This window comes from Brassica napus, chromosome C7 (genome assembly GCF_020379485.1).
Source record: "Brassica napus cultivar Da-Ae chromosome C7, Da-Ae, whole genome shotgun sequence".
In the NCBI taxonomy this organism is placed as follows: Eukaryota; Viridiplantae; Streptophyta; class Magnoliopsida; order Brassicales; family Brassicaceae; genus Brassica; species Brassica napus.
Window position 1 is genome coordinate 44,630,340 of NC_063450.1, and position 24,605 is coordinate 44,654,944.

General features: G+C 41.5%; 4 protein-coding genes across 5 annotated transcripts; all 4 read right to left on the bottom strand.

Moving 5' to 3' along the window:
- Positions 1-731: 731 nt before the first annotated feature.
- On the bottom strand, positions 732-2,215 carry LOC111208781 (ATP-dependent Clp protease proteolytic subunit 2, mitochondrial). The gene is made up of 2 exons (XM_022708234.2): positions 1,788-2,215; positions 732-1,308 (listed from the first exon to the last, which is right to left on the bottom strand). The coding sequence occupies exons 1-2, from the start codon at positions 2,077-2,079 to the stop codon at positions 890-892; spliced, it is 711 nt and encodes a 236-aa protein (XP_022563955.1). The 5' UTR covers positions 2,080-2,215; the 3' UTR covers positions 732-889.
- On the bottom strand, positions 2,214-4,365 carry BNAC07G49750D. The gene is made up of 3 exons (XM_013817488.3): positions 3,678-4,365; positions 3,223-3,353; positions 2,214-3,137 (listed from the first exon to the last, which is right to left on the bottom strand). Exons 1-3 carry the CDS (start codon positions 3,996-3,998, stop codon positions 2,378-2,380), a joined length of 1,212 nt encoding a protein of 403 aa, XP_013672942.1. The 5' UTR covers positions 3,999-4,365; the 3' UTR covers positions 2,214-2,377.
- A 225-nt stretch (positions 4,366-4,590) lies between these two features.
- LOC111208780 (photosystem II stability/assembly factor HCF136, chloroplastic) lies at positions 4,591-6,978 on the bottom strand. Its single transcript, XM_022708233.2, has 8 exons — positions 6,620-6,978; positions 6,308-6,543; positions 6,095-6,225; positions 5,856-5,988; positions 5,384-5,506; positions 5,096-5,170; positions 4,896-5,011; positions 4,591-4,806 (listed from the first exon to the last, which is right to left on the bottom strand). Exons 1-8 carry the CDS (start codon positions 6,942-6,944, stop codon positions 4,740-4,742), a joined length of 1,206 nt encoding a protein of 401 aa, XP_022563954.1. The 5' UTR covers positions 6,945-6,978; the 3' UTR covers positions 4,591-4,739.
- Positions 6,865-24,605, bottom strand: LOC111208779 (sacsin). Of its 2 annotated transcripts, XR_007325865.1 has the most exons (14): positions 24,087-24,605; positions 23,047-23,773; positions 16,738-22,697; positions 15,105-16,579; positions 14,621-14,884; positions 14,238-14,458; positions 13,440-13,711; positions 10,143-13,047; positions 9,924-10,056; positions 9,021-9,544; positions 8,031-8,927; positions 7,664-7,840; positions 7,260-7,567; positions 6,865-7,093 (listed from the first exon to the last, which is right to left on the bottom strand). XR_007325865.1 is itself a non-coding variant. In XM_048761998.1 (13 exons), exons 1-13 carry the CDS (start codon positions 24,413-24,415, stop codon positions 7,370-7,372), a joined length of 14,082 nt encoding a protein of 4,693 aa, XP_048617955.1. In that variant the 5' UTR covers positions 24,416-24,605; the 3' UTR covers positions 7,202-7,369. The 2 variants fall into 2 exon arrangements, 1 of the variants encoding a protein (XP_048617955.1); XM_048761998.1 differs by lacking the exon at positions 6,865-7,093 and having other exon boundaries at positions 7,202-7,567.

The following is a 24,605-nucleotide window of genomic DNA, read 5'->3' on the forward strand; positions in this document are numbered from 1 at the left end:
TCATATATAACCAAAATTGTTCATATATTTCTAAACCAAAAACCACAACCAAACTGAAATCAAAAACCAATAAAAGCAAATTAGAGTTGAACGAAAACCGAAAATGCCTATAGCGAAATAAATTAGTTAACAAACAGTTATATCAATACATTTTTCAACAAATATATTTCCGCACTTCAAAATCTAGTAGTTTATTAAATTTGAAACATGTTCTCATAAATAGAAAAATTCTAAAAAACAATTTGCAAATACATAATTGATTTTAATGTGCAAACATGTCATTATTTTAGATATTTCATTCCGCGCATTATCAGCTAGTATAACATAAATAGCAATCCTGCTTCTGTCATGGAGATCTTAATGTGTCTCTCTCCCTAATTTCTCAGAGCACAATCAAAGTCCAATAATTACCATATGGTGTTCTATAACACAAAATCGCACAAACTTTTCTAATGAAAGCGAAGAGTATTATTGATCAAAAACTTAGTGACCAGCAGCAGACGGCAGCATCAGTTCTTCACATAAGCAAATCATATAAGATTGTGATCTCTGAAACTAAACAAAAATCTCACAGTTCTTATACTTTTCTAGTTAGTTCAAATGAATGTGCAATTAACAAAACAAGCGTGTACTGGATCAGACTCGCCAATACCATGAAACTTAATCCAATTATTCATTTAACTCGAATCATATATGAAACTGTGTAACTAAACAGTACACTCAATGAAAAATAGTTCCGAAACATGAACACGATTTTATTAAAGAATAAAAAACAGTTTTTAAGAGATTATGCCCCTGCAGAGCATCAATTTCATCCATAGAAGAAAAGTGTGATCTAACTGAAGCAAAGAAAGAAAAAAAGATACTTTTGATTACCAGAGTGACTCCCTCAACTCGAACTCTTATCTTTGCTTTCACCCCCAACTGCATCTTTCACCAACTCCAACGGTCTCTCATCAATCACTTCATCGATTATCCCAAACGCCTTGGCCTCTTCGGGAGTCATGAAGTTATCCCTGTCCATGTTCTCCGCAATCACGTCGATAGGCTGGCCCGTGTGTTTCGCATAAAGACCATTCAAAGCATCCCACACACGAACAATCTGCTTCGTGTGAATCGTTAAATCCTTGGCCTGGCCGCTATACCCACCTGAAGGCTGATGAATCATAACGGTTGCGTTCGGAAGCGACCGCCTTTGTCCCTTGGCACCCGCTGCCAAGAGGAGAGAGGCCATTGATGCAGCCTGGCCTAGACAGATTGTGCTTATCGGAGAACGAATGTACTGCATAGTATCGTAAATTGCAAGACCTGCATCAAAGATACAAAAGATGGTCCCCAAGATCATGAGACTGTGGATAAACCAGCAACAAAAGGAGTTGATTCACTAGAGATTTTGTAACAACCCGCCCCCGTGAGAACTATCCGACTGTGGGCCCCAGACTGGCCCTGCAAACCCTACACTGACTCTCCTATGTAGGTTATTGATGCGCTTGACGTTACTCGAACCACCAACAACCTAATTATGGGGCTAATAAGTGGGGTTGGGGTCGGTGCCCTGCTGTGAACCTGGGTCTACGGGGGATCCACGGGGTTGTCACAGATTTGTATAACAAATAATTAAGATTCAGCAGCCTCTCATTGCAATGAATCAAGTTGACTAATTTAATTGCAGAATCCAAACCAAGTAAGCATCGAACAAAGTCGTGGCCGTCGATTCTCAAATCACACTATCAAGAATCTTTGACGAAAGCTAAACATAAGAAGTTAATGGAAATGCAAAGCGTTACCTGCGGTGACGTGGCCTCCTGGTGAATTGAGATACATATGGATCGGCTTGGAAGGATTCTCGGATTCGAGGAAGAGAAGCTGGGCTACGACGACGTGGGAGGTGTCGTCGTTGATCGGGCCGTTGATGCAGATGATACGCTCCTTGAGCAGCCGAGAGAAGATGTCGTAAGCTCTCTCTCCTCGAGACGAGTGCTCGATTACCATCGGAATCAGACTGTAGCTTCTTCTCGCGGATGCGGTGGTCGGAGTTGATAGCCGCTTGGCGCCGGATAAGAGACCCCTCATCATCATCGGAACTCTAGGGTTTGTTGCTGCTCCGAGAGAACGAGGAGAAGAGCGAGCTTCTCGATATATCGAACGAACTCGCTAAGGCGTTTCAGATTTTTATTCTTTCCTTTTTTCTTTGCTTTTGTTTATTAGAAAAATTATTAAAATGATTTTTTTATTGCGACATTTAATTCCAACATACACACAAAAATACATTTAGTGCCTGATCTAACACTCACTCATCACAACACATTGTTTTTTTAAAATAAATGCAATGCAGTGCAAATGTACACTCTACTTGTATTTTACCTACTAGCTTCTCTTAGTCCATAGCCTTTTTGTTTCTCCGACCAGTTAAAGGCTTAGGCAATCCGTCAAAGATAGACCTTGCCATGGCTGCTTGTTGGAGCAAATCTGCTTTCAGACTCCACTTCGAGCTTTGCCATAGCGATGATGAACCCTTGTTGTTGTTGTTACTGAACGGTTCTTGCAGAACAGAGGCGCTAAACGATTTCCTCACGCTTGAGAAGCTGTCTCCCACAGGAGCATCCATCAGATTGATTGGTACTGGATTGAAACTACCAGTATCTGCTGACAAGTTAGTTTTGCTCGCTGCTTTGGGTCTCAGCGCTAAACCTTTCTCGGCTATTGCAGAAAACCCGCCACAGCTGCTTCTGCTCTCCTTCTTCAGAAGCAGCTCCGGGGTTCTCGAACTGAAATCAGCTTCGGACTTTTGGCGTCTTCTCGTTGGTTTATCGGAATTAACTTCCTTGGATTGGTAGGATGATTGGTTGACCTCGGCGATAACTGCATCTACCAAGCTTCTGGATTTTCTGTGCTGGTTTAAGGGTGTACTGGTGGCTGGGGAGGGTGTGAGGTACTGATCATTGTCTTCTTGGGGATAAGAAGCTTCAGAAGCTCTCTTGTTTGTTGGTTTCAGACCATAGTAACCTTGCAAGGAGTCCATGGCTGGAGAGATCTTTGTCTCTGAAGGCTTCAGCTTCAATGACTGGAAGGGGTCAAACACGTCTTGGAGGTTGCCATTGTTTGCTGATGATGAAGCTGGCTCGGAACAATCCTCTCTGCAAGTATCAATCATGGAGATAGGATTAGTTGATATGTGGATGCCCTTTTATGCAAAACCAATAAATTCAACTTTAAAAGTACCCATGGTTGAAGGAGGCGTTAGATAAGCAAGGGGAAGGAGGATGCCTCCCAGGTAATGGAATCCGGAGAGACTTGAGAGCAAACATCTGAAGGTCAGTTACAAGCCCATTTAGCTTCGTAATATCTGCTACCTGAAAATAGCAAAATCTTTTTTAAGATACAAGAAAACAATAAAAGGCATTTCTAAAGAACACTATCAAAAAAAGCATATAACACTCAGAAATTTCGATAGTGAGGGTCACGAGACTGGATATATGATTATAAAGGTGCAGCTTTATTTATTTAACTTTCCCCACTATGTCTTGACTCATAAATTAATAAAGTGAATTCCTTATATATTAAATAAAAATTTCTAGAAACTTAATAATCAGAGCACAAAGCGTTTACAATTGGATCATCTCATCTTAAGCTCAATCTCCTCGTCGATTACTGCAAAATACACATAGAAACAATACCTCAACTCCATACTTTATGGCAATGCCGGCGAGAGTATCGAACTTGGAGACACGATGCTCGATATAGCCAGCGCCGTTGGAGAAGGAGCAATTCAGGGAGACGGGAGAAGTCGCCGACGACGGCGGAGACGTGGTGGGAGAGGAGATACGCAGGATTCTCGAAGCAGATGATTTCGAGGGACTCCAGTCGCGGCATCTCTCCGACGACCGATCAACGAAACCGCCGTAACAACCACCACCACCGCCGCCACGGAATTTTCTGTTGCCATATTCAAGAGTCCCAATGCAAATAGAAACTCGCCTCCCTCGATCCGTTAGCATTTGATTTCTTCTCTATACCTATTCTAAGATCTGTTCAGAAGAAAACGAGAAAACGAGGAAGAGACGCTTGAGAGAGGTTAAGGAAAGAGAGGTGAAAACTCGTGGAGTGAAAGAAACGATTTTTCTCCTTTAGGTTCGTTGTTAGCTTTTCCTTTCCGGATTTTCCGGGAAAAAAAAAAAACGAACGAGAGATCTCTGCTCCTCCCCCCTTCTCGTCGCCACAAAAATATATCTTTTCCTTTTGAATTTCAACGAACCAACAAATTTATTATTGTTAAAAAAAAAAACGTGACAAACAAAACCGCGTTACAACTTTGGATAGAGTGTATGCATCATCTCTCTAGACCGTGTTTTTTTCAGACTCGGTATGATGTCGGCGAGGGAATTAAATGAGAATATCCCTTTAAGAATATTAAATGGGTTATATGTAATAATGTTTTATTAAATTGCAAGCATAGATTAGATTTAAATTAAATTCAATCTAAATCCACCTAACAGTCAAAGAAAGCTTCCCTACAAGAAACAATAATGAGGAATAGATTTAAAAAGAACTTTGTAATGCTGCAGTAGTACATTGTAACGAGGAATAAGATTAAATTAAATGATTTATGGTATATCTCATTCATGCATGGTTGGAATGTATACAGGTACTTTATAATGCATTAGTATCAAAACACAGCACAAGCTTTACAAAGAAGTACCGAAAAAAAAAGAAAACGAATCTCTCAATTCACCTTTTCTTCATCCGACATATCGAAGCAAGACTCCATCGTTTCCAAGCACAAATCCTTTCTTATCATCCACAAATCTACAAAACACACAGATATGATTTAAGAAAGCTGATTAGTTTGTTTGTAAAGCAGATTGCGGGTTGATGTTTGATTACAGGACTCTTACTTGACCGCGTATAGATTAGCGGCGATATTATCAGCAGCTTTGTCACGGTTCCATGACTTTCCTCCGTTTCTTGTTCTCAGTAGAATCCCACTACCTCCCGCTGCCCACGCTTCTTCCTGCAATTACACAACAACAAAAAGTGTAATAATCTGAGCGGCATTCAAAGATTTGAAGGATGTCAGTGTAAACTCATCATGTACCTCTGAGCGATAACCAACATCTAGAATACCAAAGCCACGGCTTTGTACTGGAACTTCATCAAACTCCTCTGAAATCTAGACAGTGGATAAAACAACTGATTGGAACATTGGAATAGAATTCAAATCACAAGAAAAAAACAGTGTTTCTTTTCCTTGTTTTTGGTCCAGTCCAGGGAATAGCAGACAACAAAAAAAATGAACCTCAATACGAGTTTTGTTAGGTATGATAAGAAAAGGAAATGTTCAGGAAAGATACAAAAGAGAGGAGAGTCTTGTTGCAGTACTTACCCCAGTGCCTTTGCTAAGATAAAGTCCTCCACCTCGAACAAGAAGCCAAAGACCACCATCAGCTCTCCATCCCATGTTCTGAATTCTTCTTGCAACTGCTCTATTGTGTGGTTGCCAGTAAGGCTGCAATGTTCCAATATTATGGTCAATGACGGACATAAGTGATAAGACCAACCATACCACACACACACACACAAAAAAAAGAAGAAGAGGAATTGGACATCGCTTGTAAGATGCATGATATCGTCTACCTAGAAACACTAGTTCACTCTTATCACTAGTTACTTAGTTCAAAAGTCGGGTAGATGGATACATGCTAATACTCTTATTTACATTTGATTTAAATCGTGCTAAATAATCAGCTAAAACGAAATTAGCCATGCGAAAACTGGCTGGACTAAGCATGTGCACTACAACTTCACTTAGAAATGTCCTAGGAAGGACAAACTACATATCCTTAAGTGAGGCTCACCTGCCCAGGCTCCCATGTCAAAAAGAAGTTACCACGGCTCGAAACAGCAACATATCTTCCATCTGGTGAACGATTAACAGCACTGAAGGTTCCCGTGTAGTAACTAGCACCACTGATTCCACTCGAGACTGTTCTGTAAAATCATTGGAAATATACAGAATCAGGTACTCTACTTTGTCAATTTCCAGCACAAATACATTTTGATTTTGCCGTCAATATCAACCAGAATAATCAAAAACCTGTTCAAAGTAGCTGAAACGGTTTCCTGAATAGCAGCTTTCCAGTTATATCCCTTGTTGGAAGTAACATAGATAGCACCTTCATCGGTAACCATCTCTGCACTCTTCTCTCCAGTCGCCTCTATAAACACCTACACAACACCATTGCAACAACAAGCTTAACATTCTCCATAAGCTCTGAAACCACAGGAGGAAACAGGCTTTAGCAAATACCATATCACCAGGAAGCTGAGAGCTAAGGGGGATTCTATCCCAATTCTCGCCAGCGTCAGCAGTGTACAACAAGATAGCAGGCTTGCCAATGATCCATCCTTCTTTGCCTTTGAAGCTGATTGAATTGAATCTGTAATTGAAATCCTCTTCTTCAGCTGAAGGGATTGATCGTGGAGCCCAAGTGTTTCCGCCGTCTTTGGTCTCTAACAGAGTCTGCCTCGTTCCCAGTAGAAACCCTAATTGATTTCATCAGCAGCATGATTAGTAAGTGATAATCTTAACCTTAAGATTCGTAAGATAAAAAGGAGGTACCGCGGCTAGGCTCGTCGGGGACGAAAGCAATGTCGAGAAGAACGACGCCGGGATCGATTGGGAGGAAGACTCGTTCCCATTCGGATAACTGTTCATCAGCTTTAGCTGGTCCGACGATGGAGGAAAGGGAGAGTGATACCGCCGCAGATTGGTAGAGAAGATCCCGCCGAGTGAGAGACAACGAAGAAGATGAAGATGGTGGTGGAGGAGGAGAAGCGGAGGCTTTAGGTATGAGGCGGTGAGATATTCGTTGAGGGAGACGGAAACGAGGAGATACAGAGGGCTTGGAGAGAAGATAACCGTCGCAGAGTTGCAGAGACGCCATTGAAGTGTGACCTTCTTTCACTCCCGCCACATATCCTTTTTGCTTTCTCTCTCCTTCTTATCTGAGTGGTGGTTATCTAACGTCTACGTAGTCCACCACGTGTCGAGATATGATTCATTAGTCACTTCCCTTCCTTTTGGTGTCAAACACTACAGAAATTTTAAGCCCAACATGAATGAATAAGGCCCATAGAATAATAGCCCAAATACTCCACATTCGTTGGAAGAAAGCTTTTGATTCGAGACCAGAAAAAATGATAGCGGCTTGAAATAATATTTTCATTACTTAACAAAGACACCAAGTGAAGACAATTACCTATATACGTATATACAAGCTGCCAATGAGTCAGCAGAAACTCTTTGTAATAGAGGACAAAAACCTTTTGATAAATAGTGACTCATAGATATGATATTTAGGTGGTTTGTTTACGGTCGGAAAATTCGGATGGTTCTTGTGACTTGAAGACGACAAAAGGGACATCTAGCGACTGAAGCTGAACATTCCCGACACAAGACATGTCCGCATGGTACAATGGTTAAGTCCACTTCTTTGATCAGGCATATCTTGCAAATCCACTGTGATTTCGCCGTCTCTGCTTCTTTAAGAGAAGCCTCTGCTCTCTCCTGCAAGAAAATCAGAGACAAATACAAGTTTTTGCTATCATCATTATGATTCTAATTATTGGTTTTCGAGTATGGAGGATTTTATTGTAAGCGAACCTGTTCAAGTATATATGCTGCTTGAGAGTCTTTGAGTTCTTCTTGAAGGGTTATGGTTCTCTGTAGTAAAGATTGATTCTCCAGTTCCATGTTGATTCCAGCTGCAGAGAGCATCTCGTGGACCGCCTCAACTAATTCTTTCGCTGTGACTCGACCATATTGCGTTTCATTCACAGGCTGCAGGTCACAAAGCACAAATCCAATCAATCTTACACAGATGGTTTTAACCTTAATCATGAACATGAGATAAGATCAAACAATCACAAGATGATGGATAAAAACAGTAGGCATTTTGTTTCCTAGTATTATATAGATAATACAAACATAGGAAAAGAAGCAAGTGTAGCGCGCGAGATATGTAACAAACCTGGCTAGAAGAACTTGCTTTGTTAGTTCTGGAACTGTCTGAACTCCCTTGAGATTTGTTATCAGATACTGCAGGGAGCACCTCGGCCAACGACGAGGGACCTTCATTTTCAACCGACGTGCCTCGGAAGGAGAAAACTTGAGATGAAAGTAATAGACCAGTCTCTCCAGGTGTCATTTCAACCTTAAATCTGTAAAGAGCTTGGCCTGCAGAAGGTCGAACATCCTCTGGGACTCTTCCGTATCTCAGTTTGTCTCCTTGCTGGATTTTCCAAGCAACAATCTCCCCTTTGTAGAATGGTCTCAGAGGGTGAAGCTGTACTTGCACAGCATCCTGCGGCATTATCTCTTGGCCAACTGTACTATCAACAGCTGTGCCGGTGTTGGTAAGAGCATGAGAGCTTAGTCTTAGGCAAGCGGAAATTTCAGTTTCAGATCCCTCAGGACATGAAAATAAAGATGCTATAGGCAAGGAAGTTGGAAAGCCTAGAACCTCGCTCACCACTGTTGCCATGACATCCAGTAAAGAAATGTATCCAGGCGGTTCAGCAACTAGGATAGATGTTCTGTGGAGATTGATGTAATACATTGTGCGATGACGGGATTCATTCTCCCATTCGGGAATGATGGACTCCTTAGACACGAGGGTAACGTCAACGGAGTTTGGCAGGAGAAGAAATCGAGTATATATATTTCTGATGAATTCAATTTTCTCTGCAGCAGATTGAAGAGAATGTTGGACATCTTGAAAAGATAAGTCATGCACGGTGGTTATCTGGCGGCTCACAGTCCATAAAGCAGCTTGAAACGATTCGCTCTGTAACTTCCTTCTAATAGCCTTCAGTGATATGGACCCTATCTTGTCTAAGCTTTGGATATGCTCAGAGCTTTCAAGTTCCTATGTTAAGAAGAAAGTATTATGAGATCGTTTAACATAAAGCAAATATAACAAAAAGAAAGCTTGAGAAAAAGCAACGGATGCCATGCATACCTCAATAACCACATCAGAAAGCTTTCTCACACCCAAATCTAGACAGATCCTCTCCGGAAGAAGTGGATGAACAAGTCTTAACCTTGCAGTGTCTATGTATTTCACATAGCGTGACCCAAAGGAATCGACATAAACACAAGACCGTGCATGGACAAGTCTGCCGCCATCATCTGGGACTATCACATCTGAATTAATAGTGGAATCATTTGGTGCCTTTGTTGCATTTATTTCATCGCAGAGAAAATGAAGAATTTCCATGACAGCTCGAAGCTCGTTGGGGTTCAAACGCCGATAACCACAGAGTTTTTGTAACTTGGAGAGGATATCCTTTGCAGCTCCAACTGAAAGCACATCGTTGAGTCCCAAATCTTTAAGGATCTTCAGAAAGGGTAGATAGAGACTAGGAAGTTCAAATGCAAAAGGCGATAGGTTGATTGGTAGGCGAACAAAAAGGGAGCTTGCGCCCACCAAGCGTGTTCCGTTTGCAGCTGGTAAAAAGGCCACCTTTTGCAATTCCAAAATATCTGGATGACAAAAATTACAAGGGGGGGGGGAATATCATCAGAGATTTTTCAACATTCTAATAGAAAACATATACTGCAGTCCTACGATCATAGATATTTAAGTAACTGCAGGCAACAGCAAACACAAATCCAATTTTTCCTGTTTTTCGGTGTTGTCCAGGGAATAATCTATTACTGAAGTTTGCAAGGCTAGAAAAACACAGTGGACAACTAGCTTTTTAATGTTACTACTGCATTCATTCTCACCACCTATTGAGTAAAAGGCATTCCAGAAATTTCATGGATACTTACACCATGATTGTGAATTTACAGTTGCAATAGCTTGAATGTAGATATATTTGTTTTCAATATTGAGTGTTGTATTAAGCAGTATACGCACCTGAAGAAGTGAGGGAGCCCCAAACCTTTTCCAGGTACTTCAAAACTTCACAAGAAGCAACATCAACGGTCATCACATCTGGATCATTGGGCCAATGAGCAAGAGTGTCTTCACCCCCATTCCGTCCGATAACCTGGCCATATTTGATCAGGCCTTTTTCATCCATATCCTTGACAAGGGTACATAAATAGATCAAAGAAAGAAGAAGACTGTTCATACCTGCAAGTGTTTAAGAACAGTCGAGAAAATCGGAGGACTTCTTAGGCGAAATGCTGTCCATGAAAAGTCAGGTGGAATGAATCTCTGACTTGATAGAATAGGAACCGAGCTCCAAGCCAGGGGCCAGTCCCGTAAAAGAACAGCTTCACTGTAACTTGTAAGGACTCTTTTGCCACCTTTTCTGCCACCAATACTTGGGAACCCTGATTCAGCAGGTACGCATGCAATCTGACCAAGAGTGTTGCAGAAGGCGGTGCTATAAAAACCAGCAAAGTTTAAAAATATAGCTTCAAGTACAGATCCTGCTAATGTAGCTAACTCGACTGAAATATCCTTCTCAGAATGCACAAGATCCGTTTCAAAAGAATCTTCTTCAGAGGGTCTATCACGCTCTCTACCCAGAAATTCTACCCTTTTGGCACATTCAAGTATGACATCGGCTTCCGCTGCAGTTCGAAGGCCAACTTTTCGTAGAATGCGAAGCCAGCCTTCTGATGAGAATCTTTCTCCAGGAAATCGTTTTCTTTCACCAAAAAAGACTGACACTAGTAATGTATCAGAAGGGTCAAACAAGTCCTTCGGTTTTGACAGCTCAGAGGAGAATTCATCAGAACTTCTGACAAATTTAGCTTCCCTCAGGGCTTCAATCACAGTAGAATCGGCCTCTAAATCACGCCAATTTCCATACAGATAAATTAGTATATCTTCTTGTTCAGATTGAGATCTGCTTTCAAACCCAGTTAACCCAAACCTTACTAAAGTCTGATGATTATGCGACACAGCGACCCCAAGGGCTTGGAGAAAGTGACATTCAACTGAATCTAGAAAATAGCAAAAGCAACATTCATCATGTGGTTTGAGGAAGGAATTTCCAGCGATTATACACAAACCCTGCCTTTGCAAATGTGTATAAGACCCAGTGACAGTCTTAAATATAGGAAGTGAACTTAGTACTTCAAGTTCATATGCTTGATATCTTGAGCCACTTGAAGAGAAATCATTAGCCAAAAGGGTGAAAAGCTCATCACGGCCAGATGTTGGGAAGGAAGAGATATCAGTAATGTAGCCAGCTCGTTTGCCTTCAGCAAGCTTGGAGGCAATAGCTTGGCCAAGCGACATGCTTGGTGAAGGCAGACACTTGCATCTCTCGGCACAATCAATATATGCAGTATCACAGACAGGTATATTGCATTGGTTCAGCAGTAAAATCAGCCAAGGATGCTTTCTCTGTGCTAGGTCGAAGCCTGAAGCATAGTGCTGTATTAACTCAGATAAAGAACCATCACTTACTGATGTTGTGGGCATATCAGTAACACTTCCAGGGATTGGCTGCGAAGGTGGTGGTGGAAAGAAGATCAAATGTCTCTCCCTTACACGGCATAATATCGGTCTGCCAAGGAAGGCAGGAATCAAAGGCCAGTCCGAAAAGAGTGAGAGCTCATCTGCTGATCCATTGAAATTCTTCCAAAAGAGCCTGATCCATTCAGGCGAGGGGCCACTATCATCACTAGAACTGGATGTACTTTCCCATGAAAACCATGGCATAGTATTTGATTGAGAGATATAATTAACCCAATCGTCATGAAAAAGATATTTCATATTACTGGCCAGTAAAGGAAGTGACCAGCTCCTTAACTTTAAAAATGCTTGAACTGAAGACTTCGAAAATATATCAGACAAGCTCGATCTGTCAAACACTTTTGGATGGATAAATCTTTTAGACACAGGTAACATCAAAGCCTGCTGCTCCTTGTTGCCCAACCACAGCTCAGAAGTACCTAAACGAGTTAACTGATTTGTTGCAGTCGGGCATGGTAATCCTTTAAGTTCATTAAGCGCAGATAGAAACCTCGGGTCAAGATTACTATATCTATTATTACTATTTCCAGTACGACCAATATCTTCAACAACAACTCTACCAAAATCAAACAAAGCCTTCCCTAGGCTTGTCATCATTTCAAAAGCGTCACTTGAGCCAGCCTGAGCTTGAGTAGGCATCGACATCGAACCAGAAGTACTGTTTCCTTCATCCAAGTTGCCCCCTTCGGGGTTAAGTGCTTCAGTGAATTGAATATCTGAGAGACAATATTCAAGCACATCAATATAAGTATCAACAGATCGGAGATCGATAGATGCAGATGACTTCTTTAGAAGATCGCGAACCATCTTTGGCTTAACTTCTCGAACCGGAATCCCTACTGCCTGGACTTCAGCCAACAATTCCCAAGGCACGGAAAAAACAGGGTGATGCTCCTTCACAAAGCTGCAAACTGTAACGGGAAGTAAATTAACAGCAACCTCACTACCAGGTTGTGTTAGAAACATACCCTCTTCAGCCTTAACCAAATTTCCGGAGTAAAGCTGCCACATGGGAAGGTCAGCAACACGAGCATAAAAGGGCCTTATAACTTGTTCAACCAAGCATTCCCACTCCGGCTTGGGCATTTCTGTTACTAGAGCACCGTCATGTTGATTAGACCGTGGCCAGAAAGAATACAATTCGTGACCATATGCTTTAAGAGAAAGGGCCAGCTGACGTGCTGAACTTGACTCAATTGAAGAGCTTGGATGCTCTCGCCTTAGCCTTTCCATCTCCACCACAATTTCTATGTAAGAATCACGAACACATGACATTAACTCTTTGTTCCATGCATCAATCAATCTATCTCCAGCATCAAGCTGTGGCTCTAACATATTTCTCCCTTTCTGATGTTTGAAGAGAAAACGACCACAATTATTCCGAACGAGGAAGCATCCAAGGATGGTGACAGGTAGATTCACACTACCAGACAAAGGCAAAGGAGACATTATGGGGCTGGCTGAATGAACATCAACCGGACGACCATTTCGAGATACATGTGCCGCAACCCCAGCAACAGGTGTCAAATTATACGCAAGATACCTCCTGCAGATAAGTAATATTTTAACAAGCAATAGAGACATGATAACCTCTAGTACACTCATCACATATACTAGTTTTGAGAAAACACACGAGTAAATGGAATTCGTTACATTTTTTCACTAATAAAATAAAAGAGTTTAATTTCAATTCAACGCCCAGACACATTATAGTGTTATAGTATGACAAGTGACATACTCGCACAGTGAACTGAATGTGTCTGCTGCCATGATTTTGATATTAACTTGTAGCATTTTAAATTTCAAAAGATGGTTTAAACATGTTATAGAGATTATGTATATCTCTTTATTTTTGACATGGCTTTTTTAGATGGTATAAACATCCAAGCATATAGGTGCCAGAAGATTTTATGTCGATAATAGTTAGTGACTACATACCTGTCAAGAGCCATGTTTCGTGATTGTCCAGAGCCCATGCTGAGAACAACAAGCCATCGATCCAGAAGTTTGTTTTCCCCTATATGTAGGTTGACCTCTATTATTTGTGATTTAACAGCAGAGTTTGAGCTACTAAACAACCTCGAAAGTTGAAACTTTCTCCATTTTTTCTCCGAGAAGGGATTCCTCATGATAGCTGATGCTGAATCAATATGCAGAGCGTAATCTTGGTGTGGTTCTACATTTCCTTGCTCCCATGTGGAATATGAAACCTGAAATTAGAAAAATATTCTCTACGTTTTTTAGGTTTGGTACATAATATAGAGACATCAAATGATTAAAACGAAATGTAGGATAAACATGGATATTTTCACAACATTCTTAAACATGCAGAGTTCCATAAAATCAAGGACAAAATTCAGACCTCACTCATTCCTCATATTTGAACTTCAACTGACTTATATCTATATCCAAAATATCCATAAGTCAAAATACAGATAAAAAATAAAATCCAACAGATGAAAGAATGCCAAAAACATTTAGCTTTACAAATTTCAAAAGCTCCAGACGAACCGTTTTTCTATACGATACCTAAACAGAAATCTAACTAGTTAAGAAAATTTTACTTCGTAACTATCTGTTATTTAGCAACAGCATGGTAGCCCGTGTTCAATCCCAAATTCAACCAGTTTCTACGCCACATTTTGTACTACAGTTTTCAATGTAATAGCATTCTATTGCCATAAGAAAAAGCATTCAGTGACGTTCACAGCAGTGTAGACATACATATTATAGTACCTGTGAAACTGACTTCAAGAAAATGAGGATTCTGGAGGCATTCTCCAAAAACTGGTCAGATATTTGCTTCACTCTATTTAACCCCGCCTCAAGTCCATCTTTCAAGATTTCCGATGATAAAGGCATCCGAATAATGGTGGAATCTGTCAATGACCATGCCTTATCTTGACCAATTAGCATCGGATTAAATTGATCACTGAATCGCTCAACCAAATTTGTACCTAAAACAGCAGTAGAAATTAATAAAAGGTGAACTTAAATAAAGACAACTGAATAGTATCAAACTGATTTATCAAAACCGGAGCTGAAACATAAAACCATGGATGAACGAAGCATAAGCAGGATGGTTCTACACGGAGCAAAGCCAAACTAGACGTTCATACCTATCAACGAGAACATTTTTGCAGCAGGAGCCTGAGTCGTGGAGGCAGAGAGGGTCGCTCCTTGGGGATCAAACATGTAAAAGTTGCCACCAGAAACAATAGACAGAAGATCACACATGAAGAAACAACTAAGAAGGCCCAGCCCATAGTTGAGAGTTTCACCCTTAACTCTCCACTGTGAAAGAAGCTGAAGACTACAAACCTCCTCTCTGGTCAACGTAGCCCCTTCTAAAATGGCAAGTAGAGCAGGTCCTTGGAATTCACCTGAAAGAAGGAGAGCGCATTAATAAGAGGATCAAGGTAGATAACCCTAGAAATCTACAAAACAATTACTCAGCAAATATTTAAAACCAACCAACAAAGAAACCTGTATCCCGTATAAGCTCAAAAGATCTTTTCTGGTATCAAAAATGCTATCCACCTTAGAAAAATTCGCTCCAGAATTGAAAGAGCAAGGTTAGAGCAAACGACAAAAAAATATTACCTAAATTATGCTGCAGCAAGGACTTGCGAGAGTGCTCTCTCTTGTCAAAGATGATGTGCAGCTTTTTAACCTTGCAGCAATCGGCTAACTCAAGAAGATCGAACAACAAGAAATCTTTGCTGCCATACAGTGATAGAAGCTCATTCAACTTTGTGAACTCCATACAAGGAAGATCTTGGGTAATATCATTATCGACTAAGGAGATACAGCGAAGAGATTGTATCCCCAACTTGTTAGCCATGTCATTGCTGATGCTAGGATGCACAAACCTTTTCCCAGAAAGAGAACTGCTGTCTACCCATGGTGCATCATTATAAACAAGATCATCCAAGGGGACCAAAAGTCCAGCGGAATCAGGAACTAGCACTAAATTTCTATCACAATCTTGTGACGCCTCAGAGAAACAGTCTGCAATGGCTTCAAGAACTAAAAGGACAAAACATATCTGTTCTTCTGTTAACGGTGATCCTTTTAGATCATTCTGCAAGTGTTGCAGAGTGTTCATATAATCTGCGGCATCAAAACTAAGCCTCACACCCAATTCCAGAAGCAGTTCTTTAAAGTCTGATAATTCTGAAGGGACAGCATATAGATAAGGGGTAAACTTCACGGGAGAATCAAAAGCAAGAACATCTGCAGAGATAAAATCATCTCCAAGCCACACCCAAGGAACACCGTTCAGTACTGATGTGAGAGCAAGAAAGTCATTGTCCCTAGCATGTTCTTGCAGTCTCGTATAGAGTAGAGGAATTTGACTCTGTAACATGCTCTCAAAATCAGGATGTACTGTTGAACGAGACTTCTGTTCTTTGTAAGACTTTGATATCTCAATTAATTGTCTGCACAGGACATCAATACTTAAACAGTCCATCCACCCAAGTTTCTGAAGTAGATATGGCGAATGGCACTCGCCGTCCAGTAAGTGCATTGTGGCAGACACCAAAAACATCTGAGACTTGGGCCTTACTCTATCTGGAGATGCCACCAAGTTACTAGATTCAAGCCATGGAATTCCTTCTATTGGTGGATCAAGACAAATAGGACACCATGCGATAGACCTCATTTGATCCCAAAACTCATGCTCCGATTGCTCAGTGGGTAAGCTCCCAAGATAGATACTCCCCGCTTCATATTCAGGATAGGTTTCTCCATCAGGCGAGTCTTCACTTGTCTTGGACATCAGATCTTGTGATTCATCATCATTCGCTTCACCTGTCCTGGATGATAGTTTGACAGAAAGATTTTTGATATGGGAGAACAGTCTTCTTCCATATCTCGATGCTTCTAGATCTTCCGAGTCATGTAGGATTGACACACTTCTAGCAGCATCCACATAGGTAGTACAGTCCAGAGTTGTTCTAAGTCCAAGACCAACCAATGCATCCAGGATCTTAGAATCTAAAAACTTCTCAGAAGGAAAGTAGACTTCTTTGTGAAGAAGCTCCTGTAGCCCAGGAACACGAGGATCGTAAAGCCTGAAAAGAGAACAAAAAGATGAAGACAATTGTAGAAATATCCATTTGCCGTACAGTGTAAATGCCAACAAATACAGCTAATATCAAGTTGCTGCGGTAGTTTGCGATTAACATATTCAACGTATTAGAATAGGAAAAAGGGAATAAGATAGATAAACCTGGAAGGTTGTTGCCATAATCCATTTGCGGCCAGAACAAAAGGGGTTGTAGATAATGCACACTGAAGGGAAACATCATCGGCGACTAGATCATTTAGATCATGCAAAATGGCCAACAAAGCTTCTTGCTGAGAAAGGAACTCCGACATACGATTGAGTACACAAGCTTTGTAAAATTCCATTTTCGAGGGTTCTTCTATTTGTAAGTATCTTTTGAAGATAGCTCTCTCCCTCTCTGAGTCTAAGCGTACAAAATCATCATCCAACAGATCCTCCCTGATGCCATCAGGTTTTAGCCACTTAACTGGACAATTCAAACTCACAAGTTTTCTATTTCTGTATGACTCGAATATGGGAAGGTGTTTGATGGTCTCAAAGTGGACCTCATTCATTTGTCCGGCAGAAAACCACTTTGACTGAAGAATAAAATTCCGTAGCTCATGCAGTTCTCCTTCTGAAACATTAAGGAAAATTCCTTTTATGTTTTCTTGCCCGCCAGAAACTCCAAGAAGTGCGTTCAGTATGCCTGCTGCTGTTGGCGGCTGAACAAATCTTTCCAACTGAGGGTGCTCTACTGGAAGCTCATGATTTAAGAACCGGCATCCACATTTCAGCAATAATGAAGACATGTTCTCGCTCCAGCCATCATCTTGGATAACGTTTGAATTTACAGTTAGTTGCATGAGACAGCGATCTTCAACTGGCAATATGGGCCACTTAGAAAATACTGAGAGGTCATCACAAAACTTAAGATAGCTCCACAGTACCCGTATCCACTCTACTGTCGGATGTCCGTGCTGGCCAGGTGTCCAGAGTATCTTTTCAGCAAGATGCCAGTCTGCTGGTAGTAGCTTAAAAAAGAGCTTCTCAAGCAAGCTGCAGGAGAGAAGACATATGCACGATTCTTCGCTTTGTGCTACAGACAACAGCTTACTATAAACTCCTTCCGGCACTTCACGATCCACAAGCTGGTGAGGAAGTGTATCCTTCAGAAGTTCATACCCATTCTCTTCTGCGAAAAAGATTCTCTCAGCAGTCCCACTCTTGCTAAATGTTGTAAACGAACCATCGGCAAGAGGTAGCAGGGGTAGACCAAAAAGATCAGCCGTAAAAGGAATTTCTAAATCAATAAGACAGTATTCTAGTGCCAAGACCAAGCCACTTCTATCCCTAAACTCACGTTTTCGCCGGGTCAACAAGGTCCTTAACAATTGGGGTGTCAAAATATGCAAAGATGAACAAGCCTCTCCGAATCTTTCCGCAACTAACTTTGAGATATTAATGACCGGGAGACCAGCGTCAGCAAGGACATAAACAAGCTCATCTGCCTTGGGAAAGCTGAAGTCAGGGTAAATTGCTTGCTTAGTTGAAATCCATTGGCCCCCTCTTGCTTTGGTATATAACACACGAAGACCATTATCCGCAATAAAACTGTACAGCTTTCGAACCAAGGATGCCCACGGTTCTGCTCCTAGAGTCACTGGCCAGACAGAGAAGAACAAATCACATGGACCAAGTTCAGATGCAATTTTTTCGAGCAAATGACCATAGGCTGGTACAACAACTTCCTCGATCAAGTAAAGATTCCAATCCGACCGTACTTTTCCACCCCCTGCCATGTCATTGCCAAACCAAAGATCCCTCCTGTTGGATGACAACTCAAAATATGCATTGATATGCGCAGGGAGGCCAGTAGTTATCGGTAGAGGCAGAAAGCAAAAAGCACGCCCCCCAAAATTTCTTCGATTCTGAACTGAAATCGTGGATGGCCCAAATATATCAGAACTGCTGGCAACCACGTTCTCTGCTTTATCAGTCTTGACAGAATTTATAAGCACGGCAACACTAGCCCATGGTATTAACTTATGGGACATTTCTGGAAGATTTAAGTGCTTTTTACTTACCCCGGCATTCAGACATTCACCTGTTATCCACCCATGTGAAGTACAGCCCGACGAATCTTGCTCAGTCACCACAACCTTCTGACATTTATAGGGAAGTTCTTTAACTACAGTGCTGCTTAGTTTTTTTAGTAACTGATCCTTGTTCATTCCAGCAGAAAGATTTTCATCAAGAAGACTAAACACTTGATTTGATGGCTTTGGTTCAGTATCTTCCCCAACATTGTAATCTTTGCAAACACGATGCAGTAACTGCATTTCATGACCAGCTCCTTCCTTGACAAAAATGGATACTGATTTTACATTCCTCAGGAAAATTAAGGCCTCCGAAACAACACCAGAAAAGGAAGTGAAGAGGGATAACACATCTTCAGGGGTATATATTTCTTTCTTTATTTGACTTCTGGGAGCAACATTGGCGTTTCTAAGAGGAAACCGAAAGAGTGTTCCAGGAAATGTATGCTCTAAGTCACAACCAAAATGCAAGAACGGTGCAAACTGATCAGGAAACTGGTCCAATATATTTCTTCCAGCAAATTTAATCCGCAAGCCTGGGTGAGTTGGAGAGATGCCAGGCAAATGATTGGCATGGGGATCAAACATAACAATGTTTTCTCCAGAAACGAAACCCGGGATATCTGTGAAATGATAAACACAGTTAAATCCCAGCCCAAATCTTCCAATCGCAAAAGGCTTTTCAAGTTTGCTTCCTTGACCAATGCGTGAGATTGCATACATATCTTGTTGAGTAAAAACCGAGTTGTTGAAACAATACAGAGCAGGGCCTTGCCAATCTGCCATTTCAGGAGAGAGGAGTGAAGAAGTCCCATAATGAGTCCTATCCAAAAGGAATGTCACCTCAGAAGCTCCGGCGTCTTCAGCGTTCTGAACCAACTCAAAAAGAATCCCAGGCCCATCAGCATACATTTCTAGTATGTGTTTAAGTCTGGTGGTCAATGCCTCATGCTGTCCAAAGGCCTCAGCAGCCCCAGATAAACTAAAATTCATTGAATCAGCACTTTCCGCTAGCAAGACTCTACGAAGAGAGCGAGCACCAAGTTTCTCTGCTACCTCATTCGAAAGATTACCGTGAACAAACTTTTGCATTGTTCTTTTCGCATTCAATAGCATTGTAGACTCTGCACTAAATGAGCTATTATGATTGTCTGATGCAGTCAGCCACGGAGCGTCATTGTAGACCAAGTCACTTGAAGGAAACAGACGACCAGAAACATCAGGTAAATAGATTGTGACTTTGTCAAGAAATTGCGATTCAGCCAACTGCTGCGCAATTAAAACAGCTGCCCTGATTTCTTGTGGATCAAGAGGTGAGTTACCTTTCCTTTCAGCTATTCTACATAAAACATCAGCATAATCAGATGGAGTTAAAAATTCTCGAACACCAAGCTCCACGAACAGTTTCCTAAAAACAGCCAAGTCGGTAGGGATGACACGAACGTAGGGAACAAGATGAAGAGGGCCATCAAGAACAACCTCACTCAAAGTTGCAAATCCATCCCCTACCCAGATCCAGCGACTACCTTCAAGTACAGCCTTAACAATGTCCATCTCATCTGAACCAAGTAATCCTGCAAGAATTGAATATATCTTCGGCATCGCCAAAGCTAGTTCCTGCCGAAGAACCTGATCAATCAGAATTTCATTGTTCTTTCCAAGTTCAAGCAATTGAGCCGCAATTGCACTTCCTCCTGGATGTGATAACCACCCCAAGTTATATGCAAGAGCTGTAGAAGAACATTCACCATCCAGTATCCGCATGGATGCAGACACAAGCCACATATCTGTTTTCGGACGTACAAGCTTCGGAGGCGCAACAGTAGATGTGACAACTTGCCATGGTAAAGTCTGAAATGGAGCACAGACTAAAACAGGGCACCAGCAAATCATTTTAAGTTCATTCCAGAACTTAACAAGGTTACATGTAAGATTTCGTGGTCTGAAAGCCGTTGCGGCTCTTGAGAATATCCTGTTAATAGCTCCATCATCTTCACTGGACTGATCAGGCAGCCACTTCACAGCATTGACTTCTAAAAATGAAAAAAGCACTTTACCTCGTGAATGAGCCTTTTCCAGATCCATGTTCATCAGTCGCTCCACCAATCGTGCACTCTCTAAAATCGTCTCAGGAGAAACAGTTGTTCTAAGGCCCAAACCTTGAAGCATGTCCAAGATCGCAGATTTCTGGAATGCACTGCCAGGGAAACAATCTGAATCTTCCAACAAAGCATATAACTCTTCATTACGAGGATCGTATAAAAGAGATGGCCGTTTCAGAGGACCATTTACAGTTGGTACGAACTCTAGGTTCTGCAATTCTTCCCTTAAGAATCTATCTTCAACACACAGTTGTGGAAGATTCTGCAAAATCGAAAGCATCACCTGATCACGAATCTCAGGTTGCAGAACTTCAATTCTGTTGAAAACATGCTGTCTGTAGAAATTACTCTTCCTCATTCTCTCAATGCCATAGTACCTCGACAAAACATCTTCTTCGCTGCTTTTGCTGCTTAGAATAAACTCACATCCTAGAAGACAGGCAGGCACATCTGATGGAGGTAAGTACTTAGGAGGATTAACAAGATCAGAATAATCGGATTCTTGAGTACATGTTTCTCCATATACACGGTAAATGGGTAAAATCTTGCAGATTCTGAGACATAGATCGCCAATCTGATTACCCATGTGCCACTTTGGATCCAAAAGAAAACTACGAAGTTCATCCTTCTCTTCAGCATTCAAATTATAAATTAAACTTTGTACCCCATCCATATCTGAAGAGGCAGCATCAAAAACGGATTCTAAGACGCCGGTGTAAGTAGCATCTGAAACAAAGGAGGACAAGTCTGAATGTACAACTTTGAAATTGTTGTTTAATATTTTGCTACCAATCTTCTCCAAGACATTTCTGACAGCATCGGGAAGCTTCTCCGCGTTGATCAATTTTGACTGTGCAGAGAGTATATACAAATAGCCAGATGTAGATGGCAAGATTGGCCAATCATGGAATAATGAAAGGATCGGACACTGTTTCTCGAGATACTGCCAGAAGAGAACAAACCATGAAGACGAAGGATGGTCTGGGTTGGAGTCTGGATGCCAGGAAATCTTGGTTCTGTATTTCCATTCAGCAGGTACAAGCCTCGGAAATAACTGAAGCAAATTTTGGATTCCGAAAATTGCAAGATTTGCTGTTTGCGACTCTGCAATGGCAAAAAGTCTGCTATATAAACCTGGAGGTATGTTCCTATCAATTACTCTGTCATAAGCTTTCTGTAAAAGCATATGATCCAATTCGTCACAAATAAAATAGGCGACAGCTTCTGAACTTGCAGAAAAGAAACCAAAGTCACCATTTGCTAATGGAAGCAGTTTCAGGTTGCTGGCTTGTGTGCAAACATCATCATCAGTCAGATCATCCAGGCAATACTCCAATAATACTAGCTTCAACGATTTCTTCAAAGTTGAGAGCGTTTTGCATCCTTTGAGAAAGCTGCGCACCCTATCTGGAGTAACCACTTTTGGAATAAAAAAGGAAGGGTGTTTCAACAGCATATCAAAAACTGGTCTTGGGAGGCACACGATAGGCATTTCAAGCTGCAGCAAGGCATCACCAAGTTCTTTACTCCTTGAGAATTCCTCATCATGAAGGTAAGCATCGGCAGGGGACACCCATTTCCCCCCATCAAGATCCGAAAACAGCACAGGAGCATTGCAGACATTTTTGTAAATCTGCTCAACTAAAATGTTCCATGGTGCTTCAAAAGATCCACTAGGCCATAAGGAGAAGTACGAATCCCTGGGATCAAGCACTTCTCTCAAACAAAGAAGCAATCGTGCAAAAGAGGGTGCTACCACATCTTCCAGGAGAAGCCTATTCCAGGCTGAACGAACTTTACCACTCCTGTCCATGTCTTCTCCATACCAAATTCCGCGGCGATTTGATGACACCTCAAAGTATCCGTTGACTTGAACCGTCAATCCAGTTCGTACAGGCAATGAAAGAAAGCAAAAAGCATGCCCAAGCTTTAAGAAATTGTTCTGCCAAAACCATACAAAGACAGAGTAAATGCAATGTCTCTAAAAGGGATACGAGAAAATCCAATCAAAATCTGTTACAAATAATCGAAAAGCACGAAGCGTAAATATATAGAATACCAGCAAATGTTAGGATGAATAAATATAACTATAAACAGATAAATAAACGCATTTGCATATTCAGTACTGCCAGAATATACACGAAGTTGCAACATGAGAAAAACAAGTTATCTGGATGATAGGCAGCGAAGACACACAAAGACGAAGGTGAAAAACACGACTACACGAGAAAAAATACTTATAAGCTACAGATAGCAAAAAAAAAAAAAACTACTTTAAGCTGACACGGTACCTCGGATGAATCATCTGATATGCAAGCTGCGACTGAAGCCCATGGTAACAAATGAATATCATATTCTTTGGATGCAGTGGCGGCAAAAGAACCAATTCTACTAGACGATGACGCCATCGTCTGAACAATGTAAAACTTGTCTGTTCTCCGTTTACTCTGGCTTCCCTTCTCAGACTCACTCACGAAATCCAGAGTAAACGCATCCATCTCCCTATCTCCAGAAATCGACGTCTTCGACAGTCTAAGAACCGCCTGCCGATGCCACACAGTATCATCCTTCGGAGAGCTAACCGAAACTGAATAAAGCCTTTTAGGCTCTGGATCTCCAGCATCCCACGTGTACATCTCAATAGACAAAACACATTTAAGAAAAAGCAGCGAGAAAACCCCTTCCTCGAAGAGCTGATCAAACATCAACGAAATGTCGTCCTCAAAATACGCTTGCCTCGAAAGCCTACTAGAACCTGCCTGCTCGGGACTCCTCAAAGGGAAACGAAACAACGTGCCGCGAAAAGGAGTTTTCATGTCGCATCCAAAGGCACAGTAAGGAAGAAACTGATCCTCGTAGTGAGAGAGAGCCGAAGAGCCAACGAAATCGATTCTCTTCCCTGGGTTAGCTGCAGAGATATTTGGAAGATAAGCACCCTGAGGATCGAACAACACCACGTACTTGCCACTCACAAAGGAAGGTATATCAGTCAAATGGTACACCGAGTTGAACCCAACTCTACACAATCAAAGCCACAACACTCATCAGAACGCTCATCATCGAAGTGAGTAAACAACAGAGTTCATTAGCTCAACGGAAAAGGACTGTGGCCATTGTGTCAGTTAGGTCCCACTGGTACGAAACTAATATTATTTTATTTTTTTTAAAGCCGGATAATTATGCTATTACAACTGTTGAAAAATGAAAAATGTTAGAATCGATTTCCCCCTGCCCTATGAGAGATTCAAGCCTGACTAATATTATTTATATTGTGGTTTAGTAACCTCCTATATTATTCAAAATAAAAAATAACAGAAACAAAAAGCTTTACCCAAATCGACCAGTCTTCCAAGCCTGACCATGCTTCCCACTCCCACCAATCCTCGAGATACTAACGAAATCCTCTTCAGTGAACACAGCATCGTTGTAAGCCAAGAGAGAAGGACCTTGCCACTGAGCCAAAGAGTCCGATAACAGAGAATCCGTCCGGTGAGCGCGGCGATCAAGGCAGAGACGGACACGCGTAGCTCCGGCGTCGTCGGCGTTCTGTATGAGCTCCTTGAGCACGGTGGTTCCTTCCGGGTAGTTCAACAAAACCTCCCGAATCCGTCGCGTCAAATCCACCTTCTGGCCAAAATCTTCGAGGAGAAGTGAATCCATCTTCGATTAGATTGTTCGATTGTTGCGGAAATATTATAATAGTAGTAGACCCATGGGGTTATAAAGAAGACGAGATTGCGAAGGCGGTTTCTGATGAAGATGCACCGACTCTTAGGAGAGTCGTCGAGGTAGAAAAAGATCGAAGCTAAGGAAAAAAGCTTGTAAAATCCAGATTTATGACTAATTGATG

Excerpts from the sequence above, each read along its gene's own strand:
- LOC111208781 (XM_022708234.2), bottom strand. The coding sequence starts at position 2,079 with ATGATGATGAGGGGTCTCTTATCCGGCGCCAAGCGGCTATCAACTCCG. Across the intron at positions 1,309-1,787 it reads AGGAGGCCACGTCACCGCAG|GTCTTGCAATTTACGATACT; the intron begins GTAACGCTTTGC and ends TCTTTGATGCAG.
- BNAC07G49750D (XM_013817488.3), bottom strand. The coding sequence starts at position 3,998 with ATGCTAACGGATCGAGGGAGGCGAGTTTCTATTTGCATTGGGACTCTT. Across the intron at positions 3,354-3,677 it reads CCATAAAGTATGGAGTTGAG|GTAGCAGATATTACGAAGCT; the intron begins GTATTGTTTCTA and ends TGCTATTTTCAG. Across the intron at positions 3,138-3,222 it reads AACGCCTCCTTCAACCATGG|AGAGGATTGTTCCGAGCCAG; the intron begins GTACTTTTAAAG and ends TGATACTTGCAG.
- LOC111208780 (XM_022708233.2), bottom strand. The coding sequence starts at position 6,944 with ATGGCGTCTCTGCAACTCTGCGACGGTTATCTTCTCTCCAAGCCCTCT. Across the intron at positions 6,544-6,619 it reads CCCCGACGAGCCTAGCCGCG|GGTTTCTACTGGGAACGAGG; the intron begins GTACCTCCTTTT and ends GAAATCAATTAG. Across the intron at positions 4,807-4,895 it reads GCTAATCTATACGCGGTCAA|ATTTGTGGATGATAAGAAAG; the intron begins GTAAGAGTCCTG and ends TGTGTTTTGTAG.
- LOC111208779 (XM_048761998.1), bottom strand. The coding sequence starts at position 24,415 with ATGGATTCACTTCTCCTCGAAGATTTTGGCCAGAAGGTGGATTTGACG. Across the intron at positions 13,712-14,237 it reads TCTTGAAGTCAGTTTCACAG|GTTTCATATTCCACATGGGA; the intron begins GTACTATAATAT and ends TTCTAATTTCAG. Across the intron at positions 10,057-10,142 it reads CTGTTCTTAAACACTTGCAG|GTTATCGGACGGAATGGGGG; the intron begins GTATGAACAGTC and ends AAATATGGCCAG.